Consider the following 15,512-nt stretch of genomic DNA (forward strand, 5'->3'; position numbering starts at 1 on the left):
GTCAGCCGCAACTGGCCAAATTAGATCTGTGTTCTATTTGGGGTCCAGGCAACAGCATGGGCAGGCAGAGGGACTAAATGACATGAATAAGTCATGCATCATGTTCTGATTCACAAACCAGGATGACCACGACCACTATGTGCAGTATGCAAATGATAAGTAATCAAATTGTCTATCATATGCAATACATTATAGTAGAACAGTAGAACCTATTTTAAAGCAACAGTGAGCTTGTCTAAATGGTAACCACTGCAGTCTTCATTCATGGTGACAATACTGAAATGACCTCATGTGGCTTCTGTATTGAATAAGATGTTCTCATGCTGTGTAATGTAAGATCACTCAATCAAAACAGCAGCATTGATTACCTCACTCTGCTAAAAGGCTGTTTGGTTTGACAGGAAAGTGCTGCTCACAAGTTAATGCCTGAAATATCTTACCAGTCAATTTAATGTTTAAACTATGACGCAACGTTCTTTAGACTTGCTGATGTTCAATAATACATAATAGTCCGATTTTAATAACATTATTGATAAGTGGGTATTCACTTTGGAGCACATCTGACCCTATAAATGCAAATATAATATATGCAAATAACAATCTGCCTGGCCGTGGTGTTGCTGAAAGGACAAAGCTGTTCTGATTTATAATTTCTGAAATCATTTGGCCCATTGTTCTTCATGGAGATTAGAAATTAAGCCAAGCATTTGGTATGGCACCTGCAATCCATCTGGTGTAATAAATGTGCCAACTTGTCTTCACTACTTTGGTTTCTTTACAGAAACAAAGCGACCCTCAGTGATTTCTATGTCCTGTTTTGGTAGCGCTTGTTTTGAATAACAATAAAGACAACATTAATACATAATATTCAAGAATAATTGCTAGTTTTGCACCATGGGTATATTCGGTTTAAAACACCTAACAGTGGCCACAATTTTTTCTTTGCATAGTTAACCAATTAATTATTATTAACAGTACCTGATGCCCTTCATTTATCTTGTGAATTTTTTGCCTACATGGAAATGTAAACATCTTTATGTTAATTGATATAATCCCCCACTGTTTAAATTGTTTCAGCTATTCAATTATATCAATCTAACATCATACAAAAACAATGATTGCATTTAATTAAAAAAAAAAAATTAAAAAAAAATAAAATTTTAGGGCAATAGTCTCATTTTACTTGGCTCTTGCAGGCATAGCCGCAAGCGCTAAACAATGACAATTTGGCGCTTGTATCAGTACAAATATCAAACAGATGTGGGTGATATCATTATCTCCTAGCCAGGGCTAATTAGCTTGTTGGCAAATGTAAATATGTGATTATGGCGGAGGTGAGATTTGAGAGGGTCAGACTGAGAACAACACACGTGAACAGCTGATGGAAAATCACTCTTTGGCATCTGTGTTTTCATAACACCATGCTTTAGTTGGTAGACATTTAAATGGGGTTCTGAAGATGACATTTAACAGGACAAATGGGGGAAAGCATTGAAATGATATTCCAGCTAATGAACAGTATTTGTCATAGCATGCTACATTAAATCCCATTTTTGTTTTGATTTTTTATGATCTGGATTAATGACAACAGTTTATGAGAGAATCAGAAACTGTTAAGAATTAATTTCATATTTTACCTCCTTTATTTCAGCTTCTACTGAGTCACATCCCTTTAGATCTAGTCTCTGGCTGACATTTTTAGATATATATATCTTTTTAATTTACATTTTGACCCCAGTATTATTATTTTGTAGCACATTTTATTGCTCTTATTTAAATTATTTTACAGTACCCCTGAATTTATTATTCTTAATTAGCTCTTTTCTCATCCCATTCCATTTCAAACCTACAAACCAGTCAGTTGTTGTTCAATACTTGCATCTATACTGTCCATCTTCTTGTAATTGCACCTGGAATGACAGGCTTTAGCAAATCCCCATGTGTTTTTAATACTAAGCCTGTGAGACCATGTGATCATGCACGATTTACACAGCAGGGATGATGTGTCTGCATGTGCTGCCAGTGTCATGTGAAAAAGAGTGCACTGGGACTTGAATATAGATTCATATGTTCACCTTATTTCTTTTACTGCTGCTGCGGAATTGTAGTAATAGCTGACGTTTTATACTGCTGTCCTTGTTGAAAACTGCTCCTCCTGTGTTTAAAATTGTATCTTGGCTTGCTGTTGGTTCACCACATATGTGAATACTGTGATAACAGTACACTACTAATGTGGGGAGAGTCCCAAATGCATTTCATCTAGTATTGATGGGGGTTTTAATATAGTATTGTTTTTCTCTTACATATAACTAGCATTGGGCTCCTGCAGGGGGTTTAAGCACATACTTCTTGTAACTAGCTGGTATCCTCATGCAAGAATACAGTAAAAAAAAAAAAAAAAAGTTATTGAATTGTCCAATCACAGAGCTTAAAGGCATCCCTTCCTGTTGCCATGGTGACTACCTGTTAATATTCCACCAGAGTTTCCTCGCTGACACGGGGGAGAGCTACTACTTTTCCTGCTGTATACAGGAAATCAATTGGAGAATCCTGCAGAGAATGAGGAGGCTAGCCACAGTCAGAGGAGCAGCGGCGCAAGGATAATATCTACAAATGAAATGCCTGGTGCACAACTGTGACCCCATTGACATTGGCCAATAATAAAAGTGTGGACATGTGGAATATGATTTTCCATACAAAAGAATTGTGTCACCTTGGTTCCACCTTTGAAACTAATTGTGAAAGTGCTTTCTATTCTCCACAGTGAGGACGGTACTCAAATATTAGGAGGAATGAAAATCTTCGTTACTATGAACTAAGAAATTGTTATGACATTGATCGTAAATCCTGCAGAAATCTGACTTTTTCTCAAGCAGACCTGAAGATCCCTTTTCAGTGACTGTAAATGACTCATTATGTTCACTTTGTACTGCACAGATCACAGGATTTCAGTACAAAAGTAATATTACACAAACAATTATTTAAATAACAGATGGCAAGTGACAGATGGTAGGCTTATGTTATCAAAGTCACTGTTTTCAAAGTACACAGGAAGTAATAAGTCCAGTGGAACGTGGGGACAAACTTGAGAGAAAAAACTTGTCTTTCTCTGGCAATGTAATGTATAGAAAAATTTGGTTTAAAAAAAAAAAAAAAAAAAAGCAAAAGCATATTTTTATATCATTGCCTGTCTATTGTATATAATTATTTACAACTCATCTAATCACAAATATGCAGAAATTGGTTGACATAAACAATAGCCACGACTGTGTGAATGAATGTAACCTTTCTTGTCATTTTATGGGATATTTTTGTCAACATCACCCCTGCAACCTCCACCACTGCTTTTACCGTGTTTTTTACTAACTCAGCAGGATCCAGGCAGCTTTCCCCTCACCTTTGATGTTCATTACACAAACAACCCAGGATCAAATATTCTTAGTCATTTTTTTTTAAGCCAACTGTTGGAGAGAGATAACATGGAGAGAGAAAGTGGGAGGTGCAGGGGAAGAGAGACTTGTTTATACAGCTCGATCTGACAGAATGAATTATTCAGCAAAAGCCTTCCCGCACCCTGCCATCATACTGAGAGGACAGTTTGGACAGTAGGGGGCAGTGGAGAAAAAGGGCAGTAGATGGACAAGTGTTCACTGGGGAAAAGGTCAGAGATCTTTACCATAAGAAACCTGTTAAGTACTATTATATCATTTTATTTTTTAAATGCAGTAGAAAACAATTTTACTTAAAGATGCACTATGTAACTTTTCTCGTGGAGGGTCTGCCACCTGCTTGTCTCTATGGAGATATTGCTTTGTGTGGAATGTTCCAGTCATTATTCTTATCTGTATTTTTGGAGACAAGCAGATGACTCTGCCAAGTTACAGGTCGCATTTGTTTTTAACCTATTTTAACAATATAAACACCTGTAATAGAATAAATGCAAGATATATCAGTTTAATAAAATATTCTGGAAGATTTTATGTGGAATCCTTTGTTTAATTTCTGTACCACATTACACTGTTTTCTCACAATGTGTAATACATTCCCAATCCTAAGTCTTTATGTACTTTCAGTAATGATTGGAGGTGCCCATAAGAATATCAATCTTTATTATTTGCTGTCTCTAAGTGTGATCTCCTGAAAGAATGTGGGAACCATGAACTGGCCGGGGAGTTCAGGAATCCTCGGGCGGGACTCTGTGGGAATGGAACATGTGCTGGAATTCAGAACGCTTTGGTCACAGTCTTATATTGTTATATTGAGTACATGAGAGATACAGCCCTTGCTCTGAGACCATTATGGAGGTGTTTTGTCTCAGTGCCAACATCAGCTTCATAGACCAAGTGGCTCATGTTGTAATTACAGTTTGCTGAGAGGGAGCGGCGCCCTCTGTGCAATGTCTTCAGGATTAGCTCTTGACATGGTGTTACTAAGCTTTCTCGTGTAACAATTTCACATCTGCTATTTTATGTCCAAAGAAACTCTGTGCCTGAATGAACCAAGGCTCATTAGGCTGCGTTTTTGTTGAGATGTTAAGAATTTTTCATACAGTGTTGTTTAAATTACAGCTGTTATGTGTAGTTTCTCATACTGGGAAGTGCCATATAACAATAAACACATCTATGCTAGTGGATTTTGTGTTAAAGATTCTGCACTTTTTTACGGCTCAAATGTATTAATGAGCAATTAATGTTAATGTTCACTAGTACCTTTATGGTTCTAAAAGCTGCAGCCATTCCAATTTAAAGACGGTTATTGTCTTTTTGTTTTTCCATTTAAATAAAATGAACCTTCAGTGAGTTTACTCTGGTGTCTTTCAATTTAGATCAGCTGAAGAAAGCAGCACAGTTTATTGATCACATTTAATTATTCAAAACATTTAATTAACAGCACCTTATTATAGTCAAGGTCTACTCAACAATCACACAATAGTGCTGGATGAGACTCATAATGTTAGATATGTGTTACTCACCTGTCTTATTCAAATTTGTGTGTCGTCCACAGGTGTGCTGAGTCTGCCCGAAAGCCTAAACTTGCACAGAGACCAGCAGAGGTCAGGTCGGGGGAGCGAAAGCCATGGTTACACCCAGGCCGAACTACGCACCCTAGAACAGTCCCTTTTGGCTACACGAGTGGGCAGCATCGCAGAGCTAAGTAAGTTCCCATTTACTTTATAAGATACATCTATCATCCAGAGGGTTGAGTGAAAGCTTCTCCTTAAAATGTTCCTAGTTATTGTCAAAATGAGCCATTAGGAATCTGCTGACTGTCCCCGCGGGCTGTCGTGGTGGTCTCTCTTTATTCATCTACTTCGGACACTCTGCAGCTGGAGACAGTTTTGTCACAGGTGGTCTATTATCCACTGACTTCATAGCTATCATATACAGGGATATTAGATTATTGTCAATTTCATGGGTAACAGAGATACTGCTGATCAATGTTGTTTGAAAGTTATTTATAATTAATAATCAGTCTAGTATTTTACATATATATATATATATTGCCCTCACAACCCTTTATTCCAGTCATTCCTAATCTGGGGGTAAGGATTCAAATTTTGGTTCCCACAGATGCTCAAGGGTCCCCAGGGGTTCTTAGAAAAGCTGCCCAAACTAGACTGTGTGAATTTTAGCAATTTTATGTTATACTGTTCTATAACATTAACCATGAAGTAATAGTATTTTTCCATATGGTGAAGGTTGTTAAGGTTACCACTGAGCGCGTATCACAAGTAGATTGCGGCGAGAAAATGGTTGGGGACCATTACTTTGTTCAGTTCAGCTTGCATTGCTTCCTTAAAATATGAGTTATATGGGTATGAGGTTTTGTGAGTTGGTAGATGAATTTAATTATTTACTACAGCATCAAATGAAACACCCATTAAAATAAAAGCCATTTAGAGTATCTGTGTAGTGGAGATGGGAATTACCCATAGACTCTCTCCTGTTGCAGCTAAATAGGAGAGTCCATAACATAAAAGGCATTTAATTTGTGTTCTATAGCTTCCACAGGGCTGCACCACTCTTCCTCAGTGGTACTTCCTTAACACCAGCCTGTGCTGATGTAATCTTTTCAGGCAAATAATCATAGATATTTACAGGACTGTTGAATTTTCCGTTCCTTTCTATACTAAAAAAAATGCTATATATAAGATGAAGATGATTGTCAAGTGTACAATCATTGCAATGCATCTCAAGCCCTTTCAATAATTTTTCTTTTGGCTTATGCACAGAATTATATGGGGTGTTGGAGCATTTTGCTGCAAACTGATTCAGAAGGCAGTGCTCTAAATGATGAATGAAGCAACAAGCAGTTATTCTGTCATTAGATTTGGTCCAGCCACAAGCAGTTAGTTATAAAGTAAAGAGCTGCTATGGGTTTCTTGAACTTCCACATTTGAGAGAAAAACTAGTTATATGGTACGTGAAGCAATGGTACGTGTATGATTCATGCTTAGTTGTACTTGAACTTTTAATTATTGTAATTTATCATATGATTCTATTTTATGGTTAACGTTCTAATTGTGTTTAATTAAGATGGCACATTCATAATTTAGTTTTAATTTCTAGTGACTTGTGAGTTACTTGTCTTGCCCAAAAAGTCTCATAGTGCCCCAATGCCCTGAGCTAATAAATGATAAATAATTTGATTGAACTTTTACTTCTGCATGGGATGTTTTTATTACAACATTTCTAAAGATGGACTAAAGATCAATTCAAAGCTATATCACAACACCATCTGAGAAATAAGCACATGACTCTAAGTATAAGTGTGCACACAGGGCCTATTGTCAGTTCAATTTCACAGCTGAACTCTTCTGTAATTAGCTAATAGAAGATACTGTAATCATAGTTTATTTTAGGGAAATACCCAATCATGCTTCTGTATTCCTGCAGATTTTGTGCATTTGAGAAACAAGATTATACAAAAAAGGCTTTTTCCCTCACGGCTGTGGCATTGTGTGCGATGTAGGTTGAAGTCTGACATATTGTGAACAGGTGTGACAGAGACAGGCCATTCGTCTGTCAGTGCGGTGCTGCCCTGAGGGTCACAGAGCATCCAGTAGTTAAATATATGTGTAAAGTAATACAAGCCAGACCTCCAACAATGGGGCCCTCGATACCCAATTCACACATTTCCTCCACCACTGGCACGAGAAACATTCAAGGTATGAAAACTTCAGTGATGTAAAAATAAACCAGATCTTATTTTTTATAAGACTTTTGTTTTTTTCTTAGCTAAACGTATCCGGAGTTATATAAATACATACCAAAATAAAATGTAATATGTGTTCTTTTGTTGTAAATTACTCAACCTGAAATAGAGTGGAAAAAAATGTCCGGTCTAGATATTTTAGAAGAAAGTTCCTCTTATTCAGGCCTGAATGCTTTTGGTAAATAGAGGAAGCTCTTTTAGCTGTACAGTGCAGGGACTCTGAGCCGGTGCAGAGGCAACGGAAATACATTCATTTACCAAGATGATCAATGTCTAATTTGATTTATTGAGAAATAACATTTTACTTCTGTAAGAAATTGCCATTGCAGCTGGTTAAATAATTTGCAGATGAGATGCATGGTCCATGCCATTTATTTTCTGATATGATAATGATGGAAATTAGGCTAGAGCAACATGATAAAAAATAAATAAAAAACATTGATTTCATTTCATGTTTTCTTATGGGACAAAGGCACATAAATAATAGAATAACAAATAGCTCCAATTAACACGCATAATGGTCAAATTTATTCCTTCAAATTTCAAACTCTACTCCTCAGAGGACTGGCTGCAGACCAAGTTATTACAAAAGCTAATAGTGGTCATCTTAAAACAATTAGATCTTGATTAATTTAAAATAAATAATTACATTTTTATCTCCAGTCTGTTTACAGTTTAAAGTTTACTGCAGTAAGAACAGACAAAATGATCATTACAAATGCATGTGAATCTAAACTGCACTGAATATGGACTCCTATAATGACACTATGACTGTTAAGTTCTGCCTCAGAGCCTTTCCCCATCGCTCCCTCTAATCTGCCACACTGACATAGTAAATGGGAGATAATGGTCTCACACACTGGACAGAGCAGATCCACAGCCAGGTGTTACATTTCATCCTCACATTCTCATTTTTCATCATATTAGAGCTAAAATACTTTTCCTACTTTGCCATGCATCATCTTTCACCTTGCGATGGCTTTCTAATCTCATCTGGGCTGACCCACTTCATAGCCCGCTCAACCCTTCATGAGGAATGATGCAGTCAGACCCTGTTTAAGAGCACCCTCACATTATCTGTCAACAAGATTGGAATATTTATGTTTAAAACCACACCAAACCTTTTTACTCCAATAGACAAATCCTGCTTGTTCCCATGAAGATGTTACATGAATGTTTCACAATATGGCATTAAAAATACACTGCATTTATTCAATCAGACGATTATTGCTTAAAAATGTGGTGCTTTACTGACTTGTCTTCATGATAGACCTTTAATGCCATACTGTCAATATTTCTAGCTAATAATTTTATATTTTGGACCATCTTAAAATTGACATTAGATATTTTAAACCCCAGAGTAAGCAGGTGCAGTTCTTAGCTCTCACCTCAGCATTTTCTGAAAACGCCATGAGAACTGCGTTTAGGGGGAATTTATTTTCAAGCTGTGCTGAGATAAAAGGCATAGTCACAAGGGCCCCAAAAGTTTTCACTGACTTTTGTCATGAGAAGTTTCTAGGAGCAGAAATTTGGAAAGATGTAAGTAGACATCACTTATATTTGTAAATAAAGCATAAAGTTTTTCTTGACTGTATATTACCTTCCACTTTTGTCCAGCAGCTGCTTGTGTCCAGGGAGATGTTATTGCTTTGCAATAAATGCAATATAGACCATCCACCAGAAAAGATGCTTAGTCACAATTTCATGGTATAGCTTTACATTTTTCTTGCTGATGTGAGCAGCCAATATTCTATTATTTTGTCCACACCTTTAAAATTCCAAGTTGTGCACTAGGAGTATCTTTGATACAGTGCATGTCTGACGGAATAATAAAAATCACAATTGAAAAGGTTATTTGTTGCAGATCTTCAAAGTCATGAGCGCTTTTAAAATTACTAACTAGAAAAATATCCATTTACAAGTCCCCTCCTGCCACTGCTACAATTCCATCCGAACTTTGCCCAATTTGCTTCAAACGCCTTGTGAAAAAGTATGATTATTTTTGTATTTTACTGAAATTGTGTCAGTCAAGTTCTAGCTAATGGAGAGAAATAGAGGATGACAAAGTTTAACATTTAACCAGTGTGTCTACAGAAAAGACAACCAAAAACTTCTACAATTATATGTAGCAATTTTGAAAGATCAAAAATGCCTATTATTTATATATATATATATATATATATATATATATATATATATATATATATATATATATATATATATATATATATATATATATATATATATACTGAAATTAACACACCTATTTGTTCAATGTCTGTTTGTTAGCTAAGATTATTGAAATACTGTACACTAAAAGTGACTCAGGCCCCTAATGGATGCTCTCATATGCATACTGGCTGTCACTATTGTTTTCCTTGTTTTAGTTTAGGTTTGAGGGTGGAGTTATAAATTGTCATGATCCGCAGTGTCCACTCCTGGTTTTCCTCCCTGCGTGCTCCTTCCCTCCCTCACCTGCCAGATCTGGGCTGCGCTCCTGGCTCCTCCCGCGCGCACCTGCAGCCCATCAGTGCAATCAACATGCCTGCTGGGCATAAAAGGAGCTGGGAGAGGAGACTCAGCGCGGGATCATTGTCATTTTCACTTCATCCTGTCATGTCTCTGCACTCCTGTCTGTTCCTGCGTTCCGTGTTCCTGTGTTCCGGTCCTGGATGTCTCCTGCCCACTCTGTCCTACGCCCGTCTGGTCTGCCTGTCTTCCTGTCGTCCCTTCATGTCCTCGGTCCTTGTGTTTCCCGTGTTCCTGCTCACCTGCTCACCTCCGGATCACCCACTGGTTGTACATTGTCTTATTTTCTACAATAAATCCTGTAAATATTCCCCGAGTCTGCATCCTTTGGTCTGCTACACTCACCCGTTACGACATAAATAGGAAATAAATTATGTCTACACCCCCATTCCTATTCAAATTGATTGTCTTTCCTAAGAAAAATGGCCTCTTTAACTCCCCTATAAAACCATTTATTTTCTTTGGCTAAGATCTTTTGTTAAGCTAAGAACTTACTATAACTATTTTCAAAGGAGTGGCTAGTAGCTTCGAGATGGACATGTACAGCAGATTGGAGTCCTGAGCTGCTTCTGCGACATGTTTTTGCATTCTGTTATGGAGTGGCTGTTTTGTTTCTTCAACATAACGCTCACTGTAGTCTTCACAATACTGAATGGAGTAGACCACATTGCTTTGTTTGTGGCTCAGGGTTTTATACTTTGAGTGAACCAGTTTCTGTCTTAAAGTGTTCGTATGTCTCATGCTGTCTGAAAATCCTTTGAAGCTTTTCAGACACATCAGCTGTGTAGGGAATAGTTGCACCTTTTCTCTTAAGTTCAGATTCTTGTGGCTTGTCCTGTTTTTTAGCTCTCTTTAATTTTTTTAAAGGCTCATTTTGGATATCCACAAGCAGAGAGGGCTTTCTGCACGTGTTCTTCTTTCACTTTTCCCTCTGTGCTTGTAGGAACCACTTGAGCTCTGTGTTTTTGTGTACAAATAACTCTGAGTTTGGTATTGCAGGTATTGTTCAGTGTGTGTGGGCTTCCTGAAGACTTCTACCTGGAGTCACGGTTCTTCTCCTATAGTTACTGCACAATCTATGAAGGCCAATTTGTTCTCACTGGCCTTTTCTGGGTCCACAGCATAATGTGCAGTAAAGCGTTCCAGATCTTGAATTTTGATTTTAGCCCAGTTGTTATCTACGGAGTCTATGGACTCTGTGCTACATACAATGAGGGGCTCTCCCTGTTTCTTTTATTTCCTATTTATAACTCCACCCTCAGACCTAAATCAAAACAAGAAAAACAATATTGATAGCCAGTATGTTAATTGGTGTCAGACCACCCATTAGGGGCACCCATTATGCAAATATGACTTAGACACAGTTCACACTTAGTGTAGTTCAGTAGACCTAGCTAACAAACAGAAACCGTAAACAAATAGGTGTTTTAGTTTAGTGTAGTTTAGTGTTTTAGTTTAGTTTAGTTCAGTGTAGTTACCTCATCCCTTCAGATAGATATAGGCATTGTAAACCAGCAACCACACCAAAACTGAAGAAGCTGCTTGGATGAGCGTCGAAAGGCCTTCACTCTAAAGCTTTTGTCCAGTTGGCAGATTTTAATTTTTCAAATCAAATCAAATCAAACTTTATTTATATAGCACTTTTCATACAAAAAAAAAGTAACACAAAGTGCTTTACAAAGCATTAAAATCAGTCCCACCCACCAAACCCACCCAGCCACCCGACAGCCCAACAACCCAACCCCAACACATCAATAAACACAACCAAACAACCCCCCACCCCAACACACACTCCCACACTTTTCTTTTGCTATGGATCATACCTGGATGACAGGTATATTACAGTGAAGAGCATACACCAATTTCAGACCAAATCAAACTGGGCACATGTTTGAGCTGGACTCCTGGTTGAATTGTAAAACTGATATAATAAAAATACATAGTTAGCCTATATGTGGCCATACCAGCTTGTCAAAGCCTGATTTGTCAAATCTCAGAAACTGGAAAGCAAGGCTGGACCTGGTTAGTACTTGTATGGTAGACAGCTGGGAATACCAGTGGCCACTGAGGGGCATAAGTGGTAAAAAAAAAAAAAATCACCAAAAACCCTGTTCTTTTGTTCTTAGGCAGGGCACTTTACCCACATTGCCTAGTATGAAAGTGGTGTGTGCATGAGTGTTGGTGATTGTTGGAGGAGCAGATGGTGCAGAATGGCAACCTCACTTCCATCGGTCTGCCCCAGGGTAGCTGTGCCTACAATAGTAATAGCAATGCACTATAAAGCTCTTTGGGTGTCTTAAAAGCTACTATATAAATCCAATATTTAATTAAATGCTTTTGTGTGGCTGATAATACTTTCTTGCAAAATTCCCTCACATCTTTTCTGTGCTCTTTTGGTTTCACATTCAGTTGTTTATCTGGAGCACAATGAACTTATCAGAAAATACTGGAGCAGGCCAAGTACAAGAGCATCAAAATAACTCACCTTTTGTGCTCACCATTGTTTTTTGTTGAGAAGTGGCTCTCAATCAACCTCAATTAGATAAAAAAAAAAAAAAAAGTTAAATAAACATAAAGATGGCTTAAGAAATTAAATTATGTAGCCTACAACAGATAATAGTAGTAAAGTTTATACACGTCTGAGAGGCACATGCTACTGTATCATACATAAATGTGTTTAAAATCAAACATTTATAAAATGATGTTTCAAATGTACATTATAAAACTTCAAAAATGGAAATTACTTGATTACTTGGTATACCTCATGTTTAAGTGCCAAGAAGGTAGCTAGTCAAAAAGTTTTCCTGGCAGCAAGAAAGTGGATTGTGAGTTGCTGAAGGACACATTTTAAAGCAGTTTATTTATATCTCTGCTGTATCACCATTCCGTTAGTGGGAACTGGGAACAAAGTTTGTCTAATAATGAGTGCTTCCATGAGCTGCCGAGAGGAAAGCACTGCCCCCTAATGATTAATCCAAACTTGATGGAAGACAAGCATTTTGTGACTTAATTACAGCAAATGAGATGAGACCAAAATGTAGATTTACAACAAAACCAAAGTCAACAGAACAATTTATGACAAAATGGGATCTTCATTTCTCTCAGGGACATGCCTCTACAACTACTTCTGCAGTTAGACGAAAGCTCAGAAACTTTGTTAACATAAAAAGCTGATATTTCTGAGTGTTTATGGATGCTCTGTTTATGTTCTGCAAGCTGTGTGAGCCCTGGGGAGTGCTGTCAATTGTGTACTGGCTGCTTTATTGGGTTTTATAGTTGTGGCCAATGTGGTGTCACTCTGCTGGGAATTTTATCAGACTAACACAGCAGTGTGTGTCCTTTGTTTATCTATGTTAATGGTTTACTTAAGCTATGGGTGTATTACTTCATGGTGGTAAAATAATACATAAAATAAAGCCTTTATTTGTTCGGTAGAATCAGGTTTTGGGTTTGTAATGCATCTCATAGTCATATACTACATTTATTTTTACTATACCCATTTTTGTTATTGACAGGACAGTTAGAGCATGAAATTGGGAGAGAGAGGGAAGAGACATTCGGCAATATTGTATCAGATTTTTGTGGAGTTATTGGTCAGCTTTTGTCAGTGTTTTTCTTGTGCAGTTGGCAAGTATAAGCTGGAATCAGTCAACAGAGAGAACACATTACAGTGATGAAATATGTGCACAGTTGCCAACAATTCAAAACTAAGTTTCGAATGGTCAAAAGTCATCAAAATGTTGCCCATAAACAGAACGCTGAATTTGTTTAGCAATTGTTTACGGTGCATTGGCGGATATGTGCCTTCCAGATGCACTATAAATATATTCCTCTTTCCACTAGTGTGAAATGTTTACAAAGCAGAAACTGGAGCCCTAAACTGTGCAGTGGGCATACTGTGTGTTTATGACTGGAGTGAACTCTGTCAGCGGCCAGACAGAAGGAGGACCTCGGGCACAATCTTTGGCATCATTTAAGAAGCAGGGTTGGCCCACAGGACAACCTTCTCACAGCAGGGATACAACTCAGAACTACTCAAAGACTTTCATATTCTTGGAATTCAACCCGGCAGCCAGGCTTTATTTTCACTCTCACAGTTGAACAGAATATGAAGTAATCATTTAGGACCCCCTGTATGTGGGTTTCCTGCCACTTTTTATTCTGAAAACTATTACAACTGTTAGATTTCCTGTATTTATCATTTGCTCTATGCCCCTACTGTGAACAGAAGCAGCACACTCTTGAAACGAAAACCATAACATTACATTTTTCACAGAAGAAGCCAGTAAAAGCAATATGTCTTTTGTGGCTTATATGATTGTTTGCTTATTTAAATACATGAACCATGACACATTAAACATTACTTATTCTTGGGTTTCAGGATTATGAAATTAAATATTATATATATCTAAATATAACTTAAATATAAGTAAGTCCTTATAATGCATACAACAGAATGCTGAAACCCATAAATATATTTATAAAATTATATTTTAATGGTAATAACATGACCACATCAGAGCACAGTATACTGCAAGTCTTCTTAGAGACAGTAATTTTCCACTAAGCTGTGTGTATCTGTGTCTGTGTGTGGGCATATGTGTATGACTAAATGTGTGTGAATCAAATCCTGTGTGAACATGTGTCATCACTAACAACCCTCATGTATCAGAGCACTGAGGAGGAGACAGCCTAATGCATCTGACTCAATCTTAAAATTATATGTCTTCAATACAGGCTCCACACAATGAATGAAGGAAAATAATGGTTATTCATTGATATTCAGAGCCTATGTGTAATGTTGACCCATTTATTCCTATATTTTTGGGGGGTTTGTTAGCAGTATCTATAGCTGTAGGTTTCATGTTAAATCAAATGTGTGGGTATTTAATAATGGACAGAAAGACTCCTCGTCTCTGGAATCCTCTCTGTTAATGATTTATGTAGTGCTTTTTACATGTAGTATCTAACTAAATAGCTAATGAAATTGTCTCGGAAAGGGGAGTGAACCTTCAATCATGAGCAAACACACTGTGGCAATGTCATTACTGACATTATTGTCATTTGAAATAAAGTATAATAAATAAATAAAGTAATAAATAATGCATAATGAGTTCACGGAGTGTGTAGACCTGTCACAATGAAACATTTGGAAGTCTGATAAAAACCCACAAAAAATATAACAATATATAACAATAATATTGAAACTACTGTATGCCACTGACATATATCCCTAAAGCATGAAAACTGATAATGAATATTGATAATGAAAACTAATTGTGGTGACCAGCCTAATATGTATTACATATGTGTTTGTATCTCACAGGTGATCTGGTGTCCAGGGCCATGCACCACCTCCAGCCTCTGCACATCAAGAACTCCAGCAATGGGACCCCAGTCCATCAGAAGAGCAGCAACATGACTGTGCACTGGGAGCCCGAGGCCCTCTATACCCTGTGTTACTTCATGCACTGCCCACAGATGGAGTGGGAAAACCCCAATGTGGAGCCATCCAAAGTCACCTTACATACTGAGAGGTGAGTTTAGCCTTTTTTGTTTGTTTGTTTGTTTGTTTTTTGTGAATTTCATTTTATTATTATTATTTAATTTCCTACCTGCTTGTCTCAGTGGAGATATTATTGCTTTGTATCAGTAAAAGATAAGAATGTTGGTTTTAGACCACCAATATGTTCCCTCTCTTTCTGTCACTCCCTCACATACTCACTCTTTCTGTCTCTTCCTTAATGACAACTTAGAGATGGTGAAGA

The 15,512-nt window shown here is 37.3% G+C and overlaps 1 protein-coding gene across 2 annotated transcripts in view; it reads left to right on the forward strand.

The window, feature by feature from the left end:
• btbd11a (BTB (POZ) domain containing 11a) overlaps window positions 1-15,512 on the forward strand; it is an 80,073-nt gene that overhangs the window by 54,045 nt on the left and 10,516 nt on the right. For both annotated transcript variants that reach the window (XM_033989368.2, XM_055231554.1), the window contains exons 2-3: window positions 5,005-5,154; window positions 15,071-15,281. In XM_033989368.2, coding sequence (XP_033845259.2) covers window positions 5,005-5,154; window positions 15,071-15,281 — 361 coding nt within the window. The remainder of the gene's footprint in view (window positions 1-5,004; window positions 5,155-15,070; window positions 15,282-15,512) is intronic.

Source organism: Periophthalmus magnuspinnatus, chromosome 23 (genome assembly GCF_009829125.3).
Source record: "Periophthalmus magnuspinnatus isolate fPerMag1 chromosome 23, fPerMag1.2.pri, whole genome shotgun sequence".
NCBI classification, from domain to species: domain Eukaryota; kingdom Metazoa; phylum Chordata; class Actinopteri; order Gobiiformes; family Gobiidae; genus Periophthalmus; species Periophthalmus magnuspinnatus.